This window comes from Schistosoma haematobium, chromosome 6 (genome assembly GCF_000699445.3).
Source record: "Schistosoma haematobium chromosome 6, whole genome shotgun sequence".
In the NCBI taxonomy this organism is placed as follows: Eukaryota; Metazoa; Platyhelminthes; class Trematoda; order Strigeidida; family Schistosomatidae; genus Schistosoma; species Schistosoma haematobium.
In genome coordinates, this window is record NC_067201.1 from 14,583,325 (window position 1) to 14,607,403 (window position 24,079).

The following is a 24,079-nucleotide window of genomic DNA, read 5'->3' on the forward strand; positions in this document are numbered from 1 at the left end:
AGTTGGCTCGGAAGTTTGGGTACGTCATGCTAACCAATTGAAAGCAACCTCGATAGCCAGCAACAAGATTCAATATCGATTACCTCTTGATGTTCTGCTAGACACCTTTGAAATCAAAACGCCGGGAATAGACACATCAGTTTCTGTGCAAGAAAAGAGTGATACTTCTTTATTGCCTAGACGATGGACTAATCGAAAGCACAGGCCAGTCACTCGGTTGCAGTTGGACCCTAGCACCAGATCCTACGAATCTGCTCAGAGGGGAGGTGTTAGCGGGACATAGACTAGATTAAAGCATGCTCAATGTATGATTGCTTTGGTGCACGCTGATTGGCTGATTCTTATCCAATCAGCACTAGTCGATAGTTGGAGAATACTCTGGAATCTTCTTATGTAAAAACTATAAATATACTGACGTTTTCCCTATTGTGCTTCTGACTTGCTTCTTACTTCCATCTAACCTTGTTATTTGGAATATAATCTCCTTCCTGTTCAACCGTGTTCTGATTTGGGGACTTGTCGAGTGAATCGGTGTCCAAGAATACAAAGCAATAGGAATAGCTGGGTCATTACCGTAAAGGAGAGAGAGTTATAACAACGACAAAACCACTTACCAGAGGAAAATATTCATTTAATAAAATGACATGCTTATATGCAAATTATTAACACAAAATAATAAAATGTCATGAGCAGTTGAGAGAAATAAGTTTGCACGTCACTTTTCAATTACTTGGCACATGATTTTTGAGCATGTTTTTAGTCTTACCTTAAGCTTATTTAATGTACTCAATTTTAGTCTTTGGAATCCATGTTTTTGTTTGTTTTATCATCTTCAACTGTCTTATTGGCATTTTCTCACCACCGTCCCCCTTAAACCCAGCCTTTGTCGCACAACTTAATCCATAGCGATATGAGCGAATGAAGTGCGTGATGTAACTGAAGACGTTATTGGTCCTCATGAGATCGCTTATTGTGTGGCTTGCGGAGGTTGGTATGGCGTATGTGGTGTGGTTTCAGCCGAGACCTCAATCGCAGATTCTGAACTTGAAATTCAAGAATTTCCATTAATGTCATTGTATCGTTGCTAATGCTAGATCAGGAATAAACGGTTGTATAAGCACATTTGAATGAAGTGGCCTCCAAATGCCCTGGTACGGCCGATAGTGGGGAGAGTCCGCTCTCCCTCTCGAAATTCTCATATGGCCACGTGTATACAGCCACTACCACGGAAGTCCTAATCACTGCCTTCTCGTGGCATTACTGTTGTTTACAAAATTGAAAGGACGAAAAGCGAATGTCCGGCACCTTAACCGGGTTGGTGGACATGGAGAGTTCATCTAGGGGAGTTGAAAAACCGTGATTCCAAACGAATGGTACACATGGGCTCCAGTATCCTGAAGGAACAAATGGCGTATGAACCAATCGTTGGTCACCGGCTACCATCGGACTGCATCTCCTTACGATGCTCTAATGCCTTGTGGATCAGACCTTCAGATCGAAGGCTCCGGGTGTGGTCCCCTAAGAAAACCACTTGCTTCGGTTTGGGAACCCGGGCTGTATAATAGCCCACACACAAATCAAGTGACTTGTATAGCGCATATGTGTTCAGTGCCTCCTTTTACCAATTTTTGTGTTAAAATAAATAATTTGAATGAAGTGGTTGCTATTATCTGCTCAGCAGGCTGGGACTCAAAAAGGCTCCCAATCGTGTTTTAGCTTCATTTACCTTATATACTTCGGGGTTGAAGCCACGAGCTACGATTACCACATGTGAGTATAGCTTTCTTTAAGATATGAGAAAGCTTTTTTCAAACTCATCTTTTGATTAGTATGGGCTGCAGTCAGTGGGGGACAGGTAGAAATGGAAAAAAGGCAACGAGCTTATCTACATCTTTATTAGTTCTTACTGTATCATTTAACCAAACTGCACATAAGCGACTGTCGTTAAGATTCCACTTTCATGTGAATAATATGCATGAACGTCACTAAATTCATGGATTTTAAGTTGGAACTTCGTTGGCACACATCACTATTAACTACTTTCCAAAATATTAAGCAAATCTGAACCTATCCATTTGAAGGTTTCACAACAGAGTTCATTCGAATCTTGGTGGAGATATATTCTGAACATTACTCAACATTAATAAAAGTAGTAATATGCTTGTAATATTTCATTGAAGGTTGAATCTCGGACATTTTGCGGCTGCATATCGATTCTTTAGAGGACAAATAAATAATCAAATTTTTTCTCTGAAGAATCAACGTACAATAAGCCACGAAACATCAGTATTTCTATTTCCCACTCATTTGGATGTTACAGATAAGTCATCGTCTTTATTATTTACAATCTATCCAATGCTAAATTCATTTGGTAGTGTTAAATCAAACCTTGGTGATGATATATAGATCCATTAATGTTTTTTCGTTATCTCTAAACGAAGTGCAACAGTTGACAATATACATCAAATAAAAGATAAATCTTATCACCAACTAAATTTGCTTGTCAGATATTGTGGTTCTAGCTGTTGACTTTACTACACAGTTCGAGTCCCTGGTCGTTTATGTAATCATTAAATACCCGTTTTTTAGGTTGAATAGTAAGGATCGTATTTCTACGTTTGCATATCATAGTATACTTGTGAACAGTCCTTGATACGTCCGTGCACTGTGCCAGTAATTCGTGACTCCGTCTTCAATACCGTGAACGAAATTATTCCATTGTCTTTTCCCTATCCTACCAATTAAAGGCACTAGTTTGGAGAAACAACTTTTCGTTAACTCAGTGTAATCAATTCGAAAACACTAAGTTTGTCGACTACATACCAATAAAAAAGGATTAGAATATTTAGACTGTTTGCCAAAGAAACAGAATATCGTAAAAAATGTACTGAAATTTCGTGAATAGTGTTCACATTGACTGATTTACTATGCCAGAATTTCAACCTAACTGACATTGATTTGTTTTTCGTAAGTTGGGATATGAGTTCGTGTTCACAACAACCTAATTTCCGATGCCGATTTGAGATATAGCATTCTCCTGAAGTTCAAAATTTAAATATGTCAGATTGCTACCAGCCGTCAATGCTGCATGTATATACAGGAGTATAATTTTGTTGTTTGCATATCCGGGTTCTAATCATCCACTAACGTTCTCAAAACACTTTTTTTGGGTCACTTACTTTTCGTTGTAAGCGAATACGAAGCTGTTAGTGGGAACATCGTGAAGAAAAACGAAACCATGATCCGCCTTAGCACTAGATAGATTAAACGTTATTATTATTGATGGCTTTATTCAATATTATATTTTGGTACAGAAGTGTCTAGCTCACCCCCAGTTATTCTTCATTGACTATTACTCAATACTTAGAGTAAAAAGTTAACATCAGCCCCCAACTCATGGAGAAGTCGAAGTTGGATAAGCTACGTATCAGGCCTAGAAACTACTTTCCCTATTTAGTTTTGGGATGTACAAACTAGTGAGATTAACAGTTTAGTCGTATAACTTTCCACAAATTGATTTTCATTCTGTAAGCTCACACAAGATAGAATTATTGGCAAGTGCTTCGTCAAAATACGTCTTTTTTTGCCTGTCCTGAGTAATGTAAAAATATCTAGGGTTTATTTTCCCCTAAATACGCGAATACAATCTGGCTACAGAAAATAAAGCAACTGAGAGCGTTTTGTGCGTCTCATTACCCGTGGTTAGTTGATGATTAACAAAACCTTGATAGGAAGAGAATTAGTTCGGCTTTGTTAACTTTGTTCATCTGTGGCTCATCATAGACCTACTGCTAGAAATAACGTCTTCGTCGGGAATCGATTTCCTATCAGGAGGTCCACTTATTGACTTAGAAAACAAAGATAATATAGTCCCGCTTGGTAAAGTAGTCTAATGCATCGATAACTTCACTTATCTTGGAAGTCTGACCAGCGCTAATGGTTTGGTGTCGGACGAAATCTCAGCACGGATTCAAAAAGCTCGTTTGGCTTTTACCAACGTACGTCACTTACGGCGAAGTCAAAATATTCGTCTATTAATTGAGGGACGAGTATACTGTGTGACAGTTCGTCCTGTTCTACTTTACGACTACGAAACGTGGCCATTAAGAGCAGAAGATACTCGTAAGCTGCTAGTATTTGACGACAGATGTCTTAGAAATATTGCTCGCATCACCGGGTAAGTAAAAGTGAGGTTGGACGCAGGGTATTAGGAAATGATAGTAAATCAGTTGATGAAGTAGTGAATCTTCATCGACTGAGATGGTTGGGCCACGTGTCGCGTATGCCTGAACTCCGATTACCACGACGTGTAATGCTGACTAGTGTTGAGGATGGTTGGAAGAAATTTAGGGGTGGGCAAACTACAACGTGGCATCAATCCTTGAAGTCACTAACTCCTGGTCTGAGTCGTGTTGGTAGATGCAGACTACTTGTTTGGGGTTCGCGCGACTATCGTAACCAATGATTAGAGATTCTGGGTAGCATAGCTCAGAGTCAATCACAATGGTGTAGGTGTATACACTCTCTGTCTTCCCTTGAACTGTGAGATGAAAGTTGCTTTTTTATCTTTCTTTCTACCAATTAATTCTTTCTTCTTGTACTATATCCTTATGCACAATCTTTCTTTTATATATTACTACCATTGAAGTAACTTCATCTTGTTGTGCTAATGAGGTGGGGGGATTTGAAATGATGCATATATGTACCTGGTCCTACTTTGTAAATAATTGACTGACAGATGTAGACGTATGCCTTGTAAAGTGCGTACAGTTCTTGGTTTATTCCGTTTGCTTTATATTGTAGTATGGAATCACGATCTCGATATGTAGGGGATATATGTAAAAATTAGTATTTAATTGTGGTCATATAAAAATATTGATGGTATATTCTAAAACTGCTGAGTTAATGTTACGGAGATTATTTTGAGGGTACTTACTAAAATCCGGAAATCGGTTGGTAAGGTTGTGATGGTTAGATGACTTGTCAAACGTATTCACTCCATAAAGTCATTAATAATTATTCTTAGTCGTTTGCGGGTGTGCAAACATCCAGTTTGAAGTTCAGATAATACTCATAATCGATGGTGGGATACATTGTATGACATTGTTTAAAATCAGTTACAATGACTCACATGTATGTATATTTTTATTTTACCTACCAATCTTTAATTTTGCTATTGTTTCATATATTTTGTTTCTTGGTTTAATTTTCTGTTCTCCAAAAGATATTGTTTTCATTTAGTATTTTACAATCATTGATATTACTAATGTTTGGTTTTCATCGTTGTTTCCCTTTACCGTGTTGATATTAACTGCATAACGGATATACGTGCTCCTTTTTCTAATCTGTTAAATATTAAGCAATGGCATATTATCAATTTATGGATCTCGATGTTTATTTGCGTGTACCCGCGCCCAGGTAGTAAGGATTTTATTACATTTGTTTTTACATAGTTATGAAAATTTTTAATATTTTTGTACGATTGTTGCTTACATATGTTGTTTGAACCAGATTCCCTCACCCAAATTTTTTGATGTTGTCTTGTACCTCAGAACACAATTTGTTATATATGTGTTAAGTTTAGTAGAACTTAAAATATTACTCCTAGTTGGGTTGTTCGTTTAGATACAAATACTGAAATAAACGTAAGTTGTACGTTTTCCCTCCGTTAAATTAGTTAATTTTAAGTATTTTGAACCGCTTTTCTCTACTCAAAGTTCTAACCAACTTAAAAATTTTCACAGGTACCCACCTCTATTTCCGTCACTGAAAGTGGCGTTACAAATACCGTCCACATTGATGTCAATATTGGGTCTGTTCAGCCGGGTTCTTCAAAATATTCACACCCAACATCTTTGGGAATTACCTGTTCAGAACATGCTTCCAATGTCTTGGACGACCTCACACCGTCCCTCTCTTTGACCACAATAGCGCCTGGGAATTCTTCAAATCGTTTGTTGCCGTTCACAGACGATCTTGGTTTATGCATTAAACACTCTCCTGATGTGTCACCCTTAGTCGATGATGACGAAGATGTACGTTCACTCCTAGCAGCAGCAGCCGCTGTTGCGGCTGCCGACTCCAGGGTTCATCAAGGTTCACCGTCAGTTCGTTCTTCTTCTGGACTTAACACTCCACCTGATTCAAGAAGTAGTCGACTTATGGACACAATCACTTGCAGACCAATGTCAGTTGGTGTTTGCGATCAAACTCAGGTCATTCACTCAATAAATAGTGTTCCTATGTTAGTTTCGAATCATAGTTTGTCAAGAACGCCCTATGCACATAGCGATGACCCTCTTGCAATCCTAATCCCAACACACACAACACAGTCTGTGTCTACTAATTATTTGTTATCCTCCAGTGTTTCTACTCCATGCAGCTCTCCTCTAACATTCCGATCTCATTCCCCTATTCGGACACATTTAGATGGTAGACATACGTCCGATATGCTTCACCATAGTTTATCCTGCGAATCTCATTCTATCGAGAATGAACGTACAAATTCTTCTCTCTCATCAGTTTCTCACTTCCCCCCACCAAATACACCGCCTGTGCATATGGACAGTTATATAACTCGTCAAAATCATGACGATCAGGTTTTTAATTCAAATCTTTTACTTCTAAAGGATACAGTTCATACTTCATGTGTGCCACTAAGCTCTCCTAAAATAATTTCAGAATGCAACTCATCTGGCCATACTACCATATCCTCGTGTTTACCAATTGGTGAACATACCGCAACAACCGTTCTCAGCCCTGTTGTTGTATCAAAGGAGTATACTGTCTGCTCATCAGCGAATGTAACAGATGTATCGGATAATCTTACAAATAACTGGGCAAATACTACTACTTGTGAACCAAATATTCAGGCAGCAAAAGAATGTGCAATTACGGATGACAATTTCGATTCTGTATCTAAAGCGACAGACGAAAATTTAATGGATTTAGAGCAAGTTATTTCATCACACTCAGCTTCATTACCAGCTGTTGACGATGAGTACTTTTTAAAAACTTCCGACAATTTTCATGTCGATACAGTAGTGAACATTGACCTTAGATGTATTTCTCATTCAGACAAAATTCCTTCTTCAACAGATAGTGGCGAGTTAGTGTCTTCGAAAACATCTGCCATGTGTTCTGCCGAACCAGATTTCCCTGATGTTTACGTTGATGTTTCTGACGTAAACGATAATACGAATTCTGTGATACTACCACACGAGTCATCAATTAGTGTCAAAGCAACAACAACTCAGTTCTCCGCAAATACGAAACTTATATCTTCTGTAGTGGCGTCTGCCGAGAGTTCTATTGACATCGAGTGTGAAACAGAGATTCAGAAAGATGATTGTTTCATTCAGTCTGCTGATGACGATAAGAAGTTTAAGACAGCTACATCTGTCTCCCCTTTAGTAGAAGACTCCACATTCAAAGAGCCATGTGAATCTGAAAGTTCTCCACTTACTAAGGCTTCTATAATTTCTGAGTCACCAACAAAAGATGATGCTCAGACTAAGATCAGTAATCAAGATCGAAATTTACTCCTCACATTGGAGCACCATAATGATAGTTTAGAAGATCCAGTTGAATCCAGTGGGCATTCTCCTTCTATTCATTCATCTCATAGAGAAGACGATGAAAAAGTGTATAACGATGCTGATTATGCGGCCGCTGCAGTTGCTGCTGTTGATGATGTGGTGTATGCACTAGCTGGTAATCGTAAACCTGATCCATCTTTAACTCTTGACCCGGCCTTAGAAGGCACAGGAACAGATCGTCTGTATAGTTTAAGCTTAGCTCCAGTTCATAATGAATTCAGTAATTCACAGATGAATATTTCTAATCCCGACTTGTGCAACACAAGCTTTGTGAATACTAACAAAAACTCAGTGAGTTAATTAGATTTAAATTTTGATGCTAAATGTTATTGAACTTTTTGGATATCCTTTGTGTTGAGTTTAAGTTCTTTTTTCAAAACGAAGTAGTAGCATATAAAATTCTTCGTATTTATATGATCTTGTTTCCTATGCTTCAGATTTCGTTTTGTATTTGTGCTCATGTTCTCATTTTCCTCACTTGAGGAATAGAACTTTTACAGTTACATAAAATTACTTCATGGTTACAATCTAGTCTTCAGAGGCACTAATAAGCATATGATATTACCAAATATCACTAATTTATTTCAAACTGGTTCTGTTAACACCAAGCATTGAAAAATATACATCGGGGTCTGGAATTCGCTGTGGTTCTAAATACTTTGGTGCAACAATTGCGAAGTTTTCCAAAAAGTAAAAACTCCAGTAGTCGAAGCCACGTCCACTGATTCGAGAGTGGATTATGCACTTTTAAACAACTTGTTGCTCCAGGACTAGTCTGCATCAACACCTGAACTAAGAATAGGGAGTGAAGTAGTCTAATGCATCGATAACTTCACTTATCTTGGAAGTCTGACCAGCGCTAATGGTTTGGTGTCGGACGAAATCTCAGCACGGATTCAAAAAGCTCGTTTGGCTTTTACCAACGTACGTCACTTACGGCGAAGTCAAAATATTCGTCTATTAATTGAGGGACGAGTATACTGTGTGACAGTTCGTCCTGTTCTACTTTACGACTACGAAACGTGGCCATTAAGAGCAGAAGATACTCGTAAGCTGCTAGTATTTGACGACAGATGTCTTAGAAATATTGCTCGCATCACCGGGTAAGTAAAAGTGAGGTTGGACGCAGGGTATTAGGAAATGATAGTAAATCAGTTGATGAAGTAGTGAATCTTCATCGACTGAGATGGTTGGGCCACGTGTCGCGTATGCCTGAACTCCGATTACCACGACGTGTAATGCTGACTAGTGTTGAGGATGGTTGGAAGAAATTTAGGGGTGGGCAAACTACAACGTGGCATCAATCCTTGAAGTCACTAACTCCTGGTCTGAGTCGTGTTGGTAGATGCAGACTACTTGTTTGGGGTTCGCGCGACTATCGTAACCAATGATTAGAGATTCTGGGTAGCATAGCTCAGAGTCAATCACAATGGTGTAGGTGTATACACTCTCTGTCTTCCCTTGAACTGTGAGATGAAAGTTGCTTTTTTATCTTTCTTTCTACCAATTAATTCTTTCTTCTTGTACTATATCCTTATGCACAATCTTTCTTTTATATATTACTACCATTGAAGTAACTTCATCTTGTTGTGCTAATGAGGTGGGGGGATTTGAAATGATGCATATATGTGCTTCGTCATACGTTGTAACTGACTGACGAAATTATAACCTTCAGATGCCCTAGTACTGCCTAGGGTGGCAAGAGTCCACTCTTCCTCTGGAAACGCCCTTACGTCGTCACGCGTATACAGCCACTATCACGGAAGTCCTACAAACTGTCTCCTCGCGAAGGGGTGTTGTTTACGAATTTGACAGGACGAAAAACTGCAGCCCATCGCTTTAACAGGGTAGGTGGATATGGAGGATTTACTGAGAGGAGTTGGAAAGTCCTGATCCCAGACGAATGTTACACATGAGCTGCAGGATCCTGAAGGAACAAACGGCGTATGAACCAATCGTTGGTCAGCGGCTACCATCGAACTGCATCTCCTTATGATGCTCTTCTGTCTTGTGGATCAGACCTTTATATCGAAGGCTCCGGGTGTGGGGTTCCCTAAGAAAACTATGTGCTTCGGTGTGGATGCATGAGTACTATCAAAGCCCTTACACAAATTGAATGATCTGTGTGGAACATATCCATCTGGTGCCTTTCACTTCCCGGTTGCCCATACCATGGAAGGGTTCTTCTCGAAGTACCTGAAAAGGAAATCGGATTATAGGTGGTCTTAGTGACCTGAGAGCATGACCGCAGAACCCAAGGGACAACTGCTTGAGGTCGGCCACACATGACCTTTTTATGGGTAATTTTTGTGTTAGCTCCGTACTTGTTGAGACCTTACCGCCAGAGACGGATATCCGTGGGAAAAAGTGGAGGTGTGCATTTTTAGGGTCGACCATTTCTAACCTCACCACTCTTTATGGGAAGGCAGCATCGCTGTCATGCTGGTTGTCCGAAGGAAACACCTTACCATTGTCACACCTCTGTACAGTCAGCAGTACGACTTCGCCTTCGGACTTTGAATTTGTTGCTTTTAGTCTTACCGCTCTTCAACCGACCTGTCTGACATGGTAGGACCTTGAGGAACGGTTGTTCCAGCCAGTATAGCTCGGTTGCTTCATCACGATAGGCAAGCCCGACCACTACGTCAAGGTAGCAACAACGGTCGGGTCCAATGTTTAGATGCATACATAAATAGATAATAAATATTTTTTCGCGAAGTGAAGCTGCTCGATACTTGTTCAAAGGTCCACATTTCCTATTGATATTTATTATCAGTTTAGGAGTTGTGAAAATCGTTAAGATCTTGATCGAGGTCATGAACCGATTGATGTTAGACCACCATTGAAGACCTGGAAGCACTGGGCGGCCGTTTCGTCCCATTGTGGGACTCCTCAGCAGTGCGCATACATGATCCTGCTCGCGGGTTTCGAACCCGGGGCTTTCAGTCTCGCGCGCGAACGCTTAACCTACTGGACCACTAAGCTGGCATCCACTGGTGTTAATGTCTAAATTCACTCAATCCACCAAGTTATTTTTTAGTTTAATTTTTAAAATAAATTATAGAAATTGCCGAGTTTTCAACAGTAGTGCACTGTTTCATCCTGCTAACCTATTTTACATTATATAACCATATCAACTCACCCGAATCTTATTTTATAAGTGCTCTCAATTGATTCTATTTATCAGGGATACAGGTTATCGATATCGTCGATCATCGCAAATACGTTAGAATAAAACGGAGCTGCTTTTTATTGATAATTATGTAGGACCTTAAAGGTATCATCGCGACTGAGATGGTGAACTCAGTTAATTTTTAGATAAGTACGTTACCCCAGCTGTCTAAAATACATGTATTTTTATGCCGATTTCAACGGTGCGCAAATTTTACAATTTCAGAATGTGGCTTGATCTCAAGAGGGAGTTATGGCGTTATAGCGTAGTCGGTGGTAATACTGTTATTTTATCGACATTGTTCGTAGTGTTGATACTTCATATAATAAAATCTAAAAAGTCATTTTATCCTTCCTGCTTCTGTTTGGGCACACGGACAGTATCTCATCCCTCACACAACCCAAATGATTTGTGTGGCTGATATATATTTGGTGCCTCATTGTACCATTGTTTATGTGTTTAAATAATAATAATAATGATTTTATCCAAGAACATAAATTCCTGTCTCAGTACATAGTAAAAAAACTACAGAAATAATGTGAAAAGGTGTAATTAATATTAAAATAGGTTGACAAATCCTCAATATTTACCTATGAAAAATAATATTGTGAAGTTCTAAGTCCGTTTATGTCGTTAACAAGACAAGTGATTCCATATATTTGCATATTAGTGTTCTAGTTACCGCATGTAATTTAAATATTTAGAAATAACACTTTTTTAAAGCTACATTTGTTATCTTGAATTATTGTCAATAATCTAGGATCAAATACCTATTGTGTTTTTTGGTAATAATCAGGATCGCGTTCGCTTTCATCACTCTTTGGTGGCCAACGAATCTTCAGATGGTGAAGTTTGTTCAGAGGATCACTTATCCAGAAGCTTGTCTAATGCTTCTCCTAATAACTGGAATAAAACGGATGTGAAGGGTGAATTCTTATGCTTATCATGCAATAAAGCGTTTTCACAAAAGGCTTTACTTCTGAAACATCGAGTTATGCATGAAGAACCAAAACATATGTGTGACACTTGTGGTCGCAGCTTCGTACGAGAAGACAAGCTTAAACGTCATGTTATGTCTATCCATACAGCTGAAAAACCTCATGTTTGTCATATATGTAGTAAAGCTTTTTCCCGCAAGTAAGTCAGCTTTTTTCTTTGTCACTATTAGGCTCATTTTAGCGCAAATAGTCTTATTTCTTAGGTGTTTTATCGTTTAACTGTTGAGGCGAAGCAATGATTTATGAGTTAGAGCACTTTACTCTCGATTTAAGAGTCGCCAGTTTAAGTGCACATTTATCTACTTCAGTTTGGGCGACCAGAACGTATCACTAACCCTACCACGAAGTGTAGATCAAAGCTAACTATATAACTCTATCATCATTTATACCTAAACTACCTTTCCATAAACAAAAGAAGTTGAAAATTTCTATCTTGAATTTTCCATCCTCTCATTCCACACATTTACTATGGTAAGCTTTAGACAAATATAGGAGTAATACTGCAAAAATAATCACTTAAAATGTTTTGTGATCATCCTCTACGAGTTGTTCATTAGGTTCTTCAGCTGCTTATCAAAGTTGTCGGGGTCGTAATTGATTATGTTGTTTCCCCTTCAGCTCTGTAAAAATTTGCAGTGATATGCTAGATAACAGTTTAGACTTATCTAAAGTTAAAAGATTAAAATGTTTAGTTTTCAGCAATATCTTATGGAAAAGGTAAAACCGTAATTTACTCCTACCAAACGACAGATATGATGTGTTAGGAATTTCAAGGAACCATTCAAATGTACATCTACCTACTTTTCATTTGCCCAGCGTCCATCCACAACGTTAATGAATGTCTGAGTCGGAAAATTCAACTTTCAACAAATTTGAAAGTCAGAGGTTCCAAGAACCTCTGAATACTACTGATTAATTCATATTTCAACTACTCACTCAACGGTCAACTGAAGTTGATCGTAGGGTTTAACTGAATTGTTACAATCATAGTGGGTCTGTGCAGTAACATGTAAAACTTAAAAATGTTGTGGTTCATTTGTTTTGAAAGCTTGTCTGTTTTTAGTTGCGGATTAAAACTGAAAGTTCAAACAGTTGGATAATGTTAGTAGTCATCTTTCACGTGATTGTTGGTCTTAATATAGTGAACATTTGCCAACAATTACAAGAAATCTATTGAGATAGTCTTCAGTCCAATTACGGATTGTCTTCCTCATAAATTTTCTTAACATATATTCGGCTTCACGCGCGGATGACTCCAGTATTCACTTACGTATCTTCAATTCATTTCCTTTATCAGAGATAAACTTAAAGACCATTTGAAACATCATGATCGTGCAGCTAGGAATTTTGAGTGTCAACAGTGTCAGCAACCTTTTGTTCAAAAGTCTGATCTTAACAGACATATTCGTGGAGTACATCAAGGTGAACCAGGGGTTGGGATAAATATGGCAGTAAAACGGAAAGCACCAGGTTAGTTATATTTTCATGTAATTAGTTTCTCACTTATTTTAAGATTCTAGTGAATATCACTAAGGTTACTTATAAAAAACGATAAATCGGTCGTTAAGGTTGTGATGGTTGGAATAGTTGTCACCTATGTGCAATTTTGACCCTGCACACGACAACCAACCAAAATGAAGCGGTAAACTGTTTACTCTATTATAATCCATTATGGAAGGTATGTTTCGTTACCTGTCGTTTTTACTGGCTTACATGAGAAATATAAAGTTTTCTACGATGAAAATATCATTCCATCGTGCTACGGGCGTGTCAAGTGTAAATCAGTCAGTCATAATGGGAGGAAAATTGCACCATAGCTAAAGACTTACTTTCAATTAATTCTATGACATAAATTATTCCAAAATATCATATTTATTTATTTAAACATATAAATATTAGTGTAAATGGGCACCACATATTGACAATGGAGCTGTGAAGAGATAGCGAATGTAAAGTGCGTATAAGACAAGAAAGAACAGAAATTAGTGTATGGGAGCGAAATAATAATAATAATAATAATAATAATAATAATAATAATAATAATAATAATAATAATGGGAGAAACAGTTCAGTTAACAAAAATAAAACCAGAAAAAATTCCAGTTAACGAAGTTACGTTCACTTTTATGAAGGGTTACAGCAGAATCTCCTCTCGCTTCTATTCTGAGCCATGTCTGATAATGTCTTAAGCCATCGTGTTGTACCATCTCTAGGATCCCAACCAGGGAGTCGTGAAGGACCAACAGCTTTCTTTCATATCACGACACCAAGTGTGCTGACCACCTCTCCGTTTTCCAACCGTTCCCAGTGTCAGAAAATAATGCATGATGTGGAATTCTCTGAGATGACATTCGTAGAACATGTGCAAGCCACTGAAGTCGGTGTTTCAAGATGGTGATACCAGTTGTATTGTCGTCACTGTGTCTGAACACACGATGCCGAACCTCCGTACTAACATAATGTTAACATTTTTGGAGACAATAAGGGTCGAAAAAGGTCTCCTGATATCCTCAATTCGTAGAGGCCAGATCTCACAGGCAAACAGTAAATCTGTCACCGATGTTAGTAAACTTCTTAAACACACCCCTCTTTAATAGACAATCCCAGAGAACGAATCGAAGGCAGCCCTGATGTCAAGAGACACTACGATTGTTGGCCTTTGATAAGTATGACAGTGTTCTAACATTTGGCGGAGAGTGAAGATATGATCAATACATCTTCGACCAGAACGAAAACCAGCCTGCTCCTCGCGAGTCAATCTTTCTCAGGTTTTGAACAACCTACGAAGTATGACGGAAGCCAATAGCTTGAATGCAATCGGAAGTAGACTTATCCCCGATAGTTGTTACAGGAACGACGTGAACCCTTTTTAAAAATAGGGACAACTATCAACTCATTCCACGATATCGGAACACTTCTATTCCCAGACAATTTTTAACAACTCGGTCAGTTCCTTAACCAGAAGATCGCCACCACCTTTAAAAATGGCTCGAGGTAACTCGTCTGGGTCTGATGATACGTAACGCTTCAGGAGTTGGAGTTCCTTGTGGATTTGCATTCGTTAGGTGGATCAGTCATCACAGGCCACGGGAGGTAGGACAGTCTGATCGATGTCGCCGGGGTAGATGACCAGTTGAATTGCTCTTGGAAAAACTGGTCGTCGTCCAAGACGTTGGTGAATCTTATTGATCGGCATTCCATCAGCTTCACAGATTGTGTAGCTCACACCAGACTTCTTGCTGCCAGTGATCCGGGTGAGTTGAAAGAGCTTCCGTCTGTTACCAGATGCCGTGGCTGCTTCTAATTCATTGGCACGTTCCGACCACCAGGCTTCTCGGTCCCTACACAAGCTGTATCAAATTTTATTACGCAACACTTCGTTTGTGATCAAACTCGCGGTCACCTGTAGTAGACCAACGGGCTTCAATGAGTTGTAGGGAGCCTTTAGAAACCCAGTGTTTATAAGTGGGACGTTTTGCGAAGTCACAAGCGACTTTACTAACCATTTTCATTGAGTCGTGCAGTTGCAGGCAATGCCCATTTATACTTTTCGGTGGGTTGATAGCTAGTCTTGAACGTAGCTCGGTTTGATATTTAGTTGCAACCAAAGCTGCAGCCAATTTGCTTACATCGATCCGTTTAGGGCGGTGATTATGTTGGCCACTGAAAAGTAAGGTGAGATTGGCGCGAACAGGGGCATGATCAAAGTCCAGATAGTTACTCTAAAATGAGCGACAGTCTTGTACACAACCACGCCAGCGTAACTGATCGCGATGTGATCAATCCGAGTCCTGGCTTGAGATGCAGATGGAGGGCTCCATGTGGCACATTGGCGATAACTGGCCAAGGAGTTAGTACTAGCCAGAAACAGGTTGTGGTTTGCAAAAAATATTAGTAGACGGTCCCCGTTATGTGACCTGCGACTAATAAGTCCCCATCGACCACCTAAACGACTCTCTTTTGTGCCTAGACGCCCGGCCTGAGCATTCAAGTCTCTGACAGACACCACAATGTCGAACTCTTTTCCTGCCCAAGAACACTTATCTGGTGGTAGAATTCATCCTTGATTGCATCCGGGTCTGCAATCTGTTGAAGCGTAGATGTAGATGACGAAAAACATCGTTTCCTACACCGATAATATTCATAATTCAATGTTGGGATACATTGTATGACATTGTTTAAAATCAGTTACCACGACTCACATGTATGTATATTTTTATTGTACCTACCAATCTTTAGTTTTGCTATTGTTTTATATATTTTGTTTCTTGGTTTAATTTTCTGTTCTCCAAAAGATATTGTTTTCATTTAGTATTTTACAATCATTGATATTACTAGTATTTATCCTTCGTTCTGTTATTTTTTTTTATCATGGTATTATTAATTATAACAATTTGAATCGATGCTTATTTTTATCAAATCCTTGTTTTACGAGTCACTATTGATTGCTTGGAAATAAACGTTTTTAAAATGATGAAATCGTTCAGGAAGTAGGAACTTCTAGGCTTTTTAGACCATTATATATGTTTCTTTGGGAAAAAATTTTCTATTATATTCTTGCACGTCTTGTTAATTAGTGAATTGAAAAGTTTCAACTTCTATAAATTTGAAGTTCAATACTTGTTTCATCTGTAAATCTTGTCCTCTTAGGCTCTGCGCCATTGCGTTTATCTAAACGAAAATCAAAGTCAACAACTGATAGTTCTGAGTCTAACAATAATGAGACTAAAGTGGCAATGTCATCAGTGGAAAATTCACATAATATTCCCACCAATATGGCTATAAATAGATCACATAATGGAAAAACTGTTAGTGGTGTACGAAAAAATGATAGTACGGAATCCGATATCAAAATAAATAATCAAATAGCATCGATCACTAGTGGAACTACTGTGTTTACTCCAGTCTCAATGATTGCAACCACAACGTCGGCATCATCTGCAGTTAATTTCACCCCTCTAACTGTTTCACTAGCACCTACTGGTATGACTCAAACAACTCATCCGATTTTTGCAGCTAATGCTTCTGGTCTAATGTTTCCTACAATGACTGCTCATCATCATCTTGTTCAACAACAACAAGCAGCGACTGGAACTGTCATGTTACCAAGTGTCAGTGTAGCTTCCGTAGCAGCAATGCATCCATCAGGAATCGCCTTACAACAGCAACAACATCAACAATTTTTTGCCATGGCTGCTATGCCAGCTCTTGCTCAATCAATCACGGTCACACAATCATCTAATGGTGTTCAACAAGGTACTAATGTTCAACCTACACAGACTTCAATTCATTTTCAACCTGAATTGAAAACAGTAGCCACACCTTCAGGTCCTATGATGGTATTGACTCATATAGCTGCCCCAAATCAGTCCGGTCAAGCTCATCCATTGGTCAGTTTCTTTTATTCATGTGTTATATTTTATAAAACTTATCTATCAATCAGTTTTTTATAGGTTCATTTTCTTGGTTACTTCATTTTTTTATATATTGTTGTACTAATCATTTCACTGTTTATATTGTTCTCTTTTTGTCGAAAGTCGTTTAAATATTGGATACTGGCTTACTAAATTATATTGTTTGAATTCAGTTAGATCATTCTTGTTTGTCGAGCAGGTTTCTGGATCTTCATATTTATTTTCTATTCTATGTTTTACCAAAAGTTGCTAATTTCATAATTGATTTGTTATTTTTAAACGAATATTGTTTGAATGTGCATTGAAACGATATATGTTTCAAAAATATTTAGAAATATAACTGCTGCATTATTATTCAGATCAATTGTGCTAACCCTTACTTTACTAACTTAGTTTAACCTAATTTTATAAAAGTTGCAAAGTTTATAGAATCTTATTTTATTAATCATTCTTGACTTGAACGAGTGAAATCCTAAGAAATATGAAAAAGTCATCTATCATTTTGTGTTGCATATCTCATCTAACTGAATATTCTCTGATATAGTTTTAAATGTTCTCTTCTATATTATTTTAAATCACTGTCCATACCAATGATATACATATATATAATGTCTTTCTTTTAATGTCATACTTATGCGAGTGTTTTTAAACTTGATTATAACTCTCGAAGATATGTTTATTAGCATTCGTCTTTTTTTCGTAACATTAAAAATAAGTACTTATAAAATTCTACTTTTTGATCATCCGTATTAAAATTATGGTGTAGATTCCCACTTGTTCGATCTCAATTTATGTAAATGAAATAATCAAATTAATTACTCATCCACCAAGTATAGGTTTGTTTAGTAGACCTCAAACCATATTGGAACTATGATGAAATGTAATTATACTATATAATTACCCAAATTGAAGCAAGTTCATTGGTGTGTTCGAAACGTCTTAATCACTGAGATACACCGCTTCAATAAGTGGGATAATCTTTTCCTGGCGAAAAAACAGTGCAATAACTTTGTTTATTCTAATGTAAAATGTAACTGCTAATAAATTACTAATAACATGGAATGTGAAAATTAAGAAAACCTGTAAATAAATAAATGAATATATCTATTGGCCGCTCAATGCTCTGTTACGTCTTAGGGTAAGGAGAGCCTGGGCTGTCGTAATGCTCGCGTATGACCAAGCGTATATAGCCACCGCCAAAAAAGTCATACTCATTGCTTTCTCTCAGAGAGGTTGTTGTTTACATAATGAAAAGGGCAAAAAGGGAATGTCAAGCTCTTTAACCTGGTTTGTGGATACAAAGGATTCACTTAGGGTAACTAGAAGAACCTGATTCCAAATCAACGCTTCACCTGAGGGAACAAATGGTATATGAACCTATTGTGGATCACTGCCTACCATGGGATCGCATCTCCCGATATTGCTTCACTGCCTTATGGACTAGACTTCTAAGTCGAAGGCTCGAAGTATGGCCTCCTAAGAAAACCATTTGTTTCTGATTGGTCGTTCGGCTCGTATCCCAGCCCACATACGAATTCAATTATTTGTGTGGCGCATATATATTTTGATCCCTCTTTGTACCGATGTTGATGTGTCTCAATAAAATATATTGATCAAACATAAAAATGAAGTTTTTATAAAACATTTTACCTATTTCAAATCTGAGTCAAAGATTTTTTAAAAATTACATCATGATAAAGATAGAAAGTAAATTTTATAATTAATAAACACACACAATAGAATTTATAATTAGTAGTTTAATTGGTGATATTTCTACACTTTTAATAGATAGCTTATTGAGGAATTCGTTTATTTATTTATTTATTTAAAATATCAAATAAAGACTGAATAGAATTCAGGTTAACAGTTAATGATATTTATTGAAGAACTTAAATTTGATTTTGTAACATTCTTTTATTATTGTGTTGTTTTATTTAGACTAGTCAAACAATTTTCCCTCAAGTTGTTGGATTTCATGCCACTGCAGCTCAACAACAACAACAACAACAACAACAACAGCAACACCAACTCCAACAATTACAACAACAACAACAAGCAGCAGTTGTTCAACATCAACAACTTTTACAACAGCAGCAACAACAACAACAGGCTAACTATGCAGTGGCAGCTGCTGCGGCTGCCGCTGCCGCCGGAACACATTTAGTTGCAGTCTCTAATCATGGTAATTGTAATCAATCAACTGTCAATCAAACACAACAATTCCAAATACAACAACAACAACAACAGGCTGTGGCTTTGGCAGCTCATCAACAAGCAGCGCATGGTTTTATTTTCCCTGCTGCTGGGGTTAGTGGTAATGTTAACTCGGCAGGTACTATTGCAACACCGTCTGGTCCAACTACATTCTTTTGTCATCCACAGGAAGGAATGGCTGCTGGTTTGTTTCTGGCTTCTTCAACTGATCCAACTAGTTTTGCATTAGCAGCTGCTGCTCAAGCGCAAGCACAAGCAGCTGCAGCAGCTGTTGCTGTTGTCCAACAACAACAGCAGCAGCAGAGCAACGTTAATGCTGTTAATGCTCAGAACAATTCTTCGATTGCTGCTACACAATTACAACTAGTAACAGGTTATTCACAGGTGGCGGCTGATGCTCAACAAACTGTTGCACAACAACATTTACAACATCAACAGCTATTGTTACAACAGCAACAACATCAACAGAGATTAGCAGCAGTGGCAGCTGTAGCAGGAGTTTCGCAAACTTCATCAATTGCCAATCCACATTCCGGGGTGTTGATGTCATCGAACACCACTGGTACTATTATTAATGCTGCGAGTGCTGCTACTGCTGGTGGTGGTAGTAGTACACCAGCCACCTCTGTAATTGTTAATTCAGTTCAAGAGGAACAACTCAATCGGGTTCAACAATCCGCTCATTTTTTAATTGGACAACAAGAAACAACAGGATCTAATAGAACAGTGAATAATTATCAACTGGCTGCATTTACAAATGCAGCAGCTGCAGCATTATATCAACAACAACAGCAACATCCAGGTTTCATGCTTGCAGCGGCTGGAAATACTGGCGTCACTAATACTAATGCAGCAATTGTTTCCAGAGGAACAACAGCAACTGTAGCAGCTATGGCTTTACATCATCATCAACAACAACAACAGTATCAACAACAAGCAGGTCTTATGGCGGCAGCAGCTTACCATCATCAACAACAAGTAGCTCATCATCAGGCTTTACAACAACAACAACAACAGTAGTAATAGTAGTGATGATGAGTTCAAATGGAAAAAAAAAGCTTATAACATTTTGACATACTCATGAAGTTAGTCATCTATGTATGTATATTGTATTTAACTAACTATTATTATTGTAATTTATTCAAATGTACTTTCTTGTTTTGTTTTTTATTAAATTAATAATTTTCTCGTATTTATTGGATTGCATTTGTCAGTTATTATTATTATTTTTCATTATTATTATTTCATAAACTCTTGTAGTAAAGAGATATGTTGGTGGGTGATTTATTTTTCATTTTCACCTAATATCCTTCATATATATATAACGATCTAATCTGATATTCACCGTTGTACTATTTCCCCCTTTTTGTATAATTTTCTCTTGAACTTATTTTCACAGTTTCTTGTATATAAATATATATGTTTCTGCGTATACTCTAGACGTAGACTACACCCTAATAAGTAATCTTGTGACTGGTAATGGTTTTTGTTTATGATAATAATATTAGTTGGTGTGGTTTTTTAGAATATTTATATTCGTCTACGTGGTTGCCAATATAAAACACGTTTGACTACTATTAATATTAATCTAACACACCACTATGTAATTGTTTGTTTGTTTGAGACACTACCCTACTTATTTCCTTTTCTACAACTTTTGTATCTATTGCAATTGTTGTCATTATGTACCACCTTTTAAATAAGAATCACTAATAATGTTTACTACAGTAAATAAAATACCTTTCTACTTTGGTTATCTTTTCTTTTTTGATACTGATGGTCATCCTACGAACAGTTTCAGTGATTATTATTATTGTCGCTATTATTCACTATTTGTACATGATTTTATTCAATCGAATGCTTTGATTGATAGCAAACGGTCAGTTTTTTTTCTTCACAAACATCTTGTTATTATGCTTTTTTAAGATTTGTAAATCTCCTATCTTCCTATCCGCCTTATTATACTTTTTTACGCCTATCTTATATGACAAATATCATTCAGCGTGTTTCCTTATCCGTCTAGTAATGCTGAGCGGGTTAACCTGGATATTTGTGATCGCGTTGTATATTCTGAGTTTGAGCAGTATTCTGTTAGTCTAGATTTTTGTATTGTTCAATTTTCTGTCTTTTCCATAATTGTTTTGTATTTGTCTTTCTGTCTCCCTCTTTCATGTATATATATATATATATGTTCACTTTCTTGACGTTTTCCTCAAAAGAAGTGCAAAAGTAGTATTAAATAATGCATAGCAAACTATATTCTACAAGATGACATCCATTTTTTAAGGAGCTTGTAAAGTAAATTCATAAACGTATCGTTCTATGTTCCATAAAACATTTGCTAGCCAGACAGGTTTGTGTGCATGTTATTCTGTTGCATTTTTCTTTCTTGCTTTCTTTTTTCACCATTATTATGCATTGTATTTCATCTAATTTATAGAATCAATAATAATGATAATAAATGTTTCTTTTTAATGGTTAATGTTCTATTGCTTGTCTGAACCTTATCTAGTCTTTACACTTGATTTGCATGCATCTATCTGTGCGTTAATTGATGTGTTTCTATGTCAGCCCTCAGCGAATAGAACAATTTGTTTTCTTCTGTCGTGTGTCCTCATCTTATTTTGTTTTTTTTTTAAAAATTTGTAAATGCATAACGTATATAATTAGGGATTGTGAAAAATTAATATTATGTATTTGTTATCATTATTGTGAGTTATTATTATTGCCTTATTTTCTACAAATGTTGGTATTTTGTTTCTTCTCATGTTTTCTTTTGTTTCAATAACGATTATGATGATCGGCATGCGTCTATTAATGTATATATACATGACTATATGAGACAATACATCTACGTATATATTCTTTTTTTTATTAATTACCCTGTGTTAGTATTGTTATTGAGTTTTGCATTGCAGACGATTGTTCATATCAAAAACCAATTCTAGGTAGACAATAATTAAAAACCAGGAATCACTGGACTTCTCTTTTGTCCTAGTATGCGATTCCGTGATAGTGGGTATCCACAATCCCTCCTGCGAGAATCAGGTCCAGAATCTTGAAGTATCACAAGGAGTACCCAACCTTTAGACCACCTTCGAACCGGGATCTATTAGTTTAAGTAGTAGAAAGAACAACTACTTGGTTCTTGGTTTTCAATAGTTGTCTAAGATCAGTCTGATGAAACTAAGTGGTCTTCACAAACCTGTGTAGTAATAAATTCTAAATACTTCCGCTTTACATTGGTAAGTGACGTGATCGGTTTACATTTTGTTTATGTGTCTATCTCAAAATCCAGATTCTTATCTGTCGTCCGAAATTACTTGTTTTGACTCTGCTTATGTTTGAGTGTATTTGCTTTCTCTCTGTGTAAACACGAATTAGTAATATGCTATCTTCTAAGTGATCTATACTTTATTATGTAATGGAAAATAAAAGATTGTCTTATATTTGTCATTAAGTTCTCACATATCTGACGTATGCTGAGACCACCGAATGAATGAAACCGACTTTAGTCATAATGTATTAGGTAAAAAGTGCAAATCGGTCAAAGAGGTTCTGAGTCTTCAGTTGATGTGGTTGAGACATGAATTCCATCTTCTGAATCGCCGTTTACTTCAAGGGTAATGTCTGTTATAGTGGTAAGCTAGAGGCGGCTTAGTCAAGATATTACACTAATTTTTAAAGTGAAAATTGAACTTAAGTAGATGGGTACAAACTATCCGTTAAGACTCCACGGATTTGTCATACTCAGTGGTTGGAGATAGGTGATAATCCTACGTAACGGTGTAGAAATATCCACTTTTTGTACGGAGTGTTGAAATCTTCGTAAACTGTCTTACTCTTTCTACACCTAATTGATCTTATTATCGTTGATACTCTCACTTCTAATACTTTGTGAGTAGAGATTTTTTTGTATCTTTAGCTATGATGTTCTGAATTGTTGGTTGATATTCAAAGGTCATCTTTGTGGATGGTTTCGGTTGATTAAATTCTTGGGGTCGTAGTTGATTGGAATGATTTTTTGTCCTCAGATCTTCATACAGTGTATTTATTGCTAACAGATGAGGGACGCTTGAAACTATTCACAACCTTAAAAACATATCAACAGTTTATGGTATGTTTCTTGAAAACCGTAGTAATTCAATCAGGAATATAATCAGGGTCATCTGTTGGTCATTCATACTATGAATTTTCAAAAATCTGAGGGATAAGATCTTTTGGAAAAGTCTTATGCTAATCTGTCTAATTAAAGGTCTTTTTGTAATGTTTTGTAACTAATTTAGTACCATACGTGTGTTTGTTACCTACTTACGCTAATATTACTTAGCTCTATTATGTTCCTGATTATTAAGCTCGAATTAGGATTTGAAAATCGAAGACTGTCGTTTAAATATTTCATTTTTCTGTTTACATATCAGTTTTGCTTAATTTTTATCGGACTGTTATTATCTTCGTCTAGTTAACTTCACGTCGCATTCTTTTTAAGTTTAAGTGATTTGTCTTTCAGTGTAAACTTCATAAAGTAACACTATAAAGTGGTTTTAATTTGTTAGACAACGCAAATTATCCGGTTTTATTCATTAATTGGATGTGCTACTTCAAAAATTAATAATACTGTAGTTAAGAAATATCTAAATGTGTATTCCAGTCAATTTTCTGCACAGCTATATTTCTCTCAAA

At 37.0% G+C, this 24,079-nt stretch overlaps 1 protein-coding gene across 2 annotated transcripts in view; it reads left to right on the forward strand.

Annotated features, from left to right (window-relative positions):
* The window catches only part of MS3_00008583 (uncharacterized protein), a 36,047-nt gene extending 12,514 nt beyond the window's left edge, over positions 1-23,533 (forward strand). The window contains exons 2-6 of one of the 2 annotated variants that reach the window (XM_051216919.1): positions 584-7,889; positions 11,567-11,907; positions 13,066-13,238; positions 16,419-17,158; positions 19,121-23,533. In XM_051216919.1, the coding sequence (XP_051065551.1) occupies positions 6,162-7,889; positions 11,567-11,907; positions 13,066-13,238; positions 16,419-17,158; positions 19,121-20,416 (4,278 nt within the window). In that variant the 5' untranslated portion in view covers positions 584-6,161 and the 3' untranslated portion in view covers positions 20,417-23,533. Of the gene's footprint in view, positions 1-583; positions 7,890-11,530; positions 11,908-13,065; positions 13,239-16,418; positions 17,159-19,120 lie in introns of both variants that reach the window. The other variant, XM_051216918.1, reaches the window with a different exon arrangement.
* Positions 23,534-24,079: the final 546 nt, after the last annotated feature.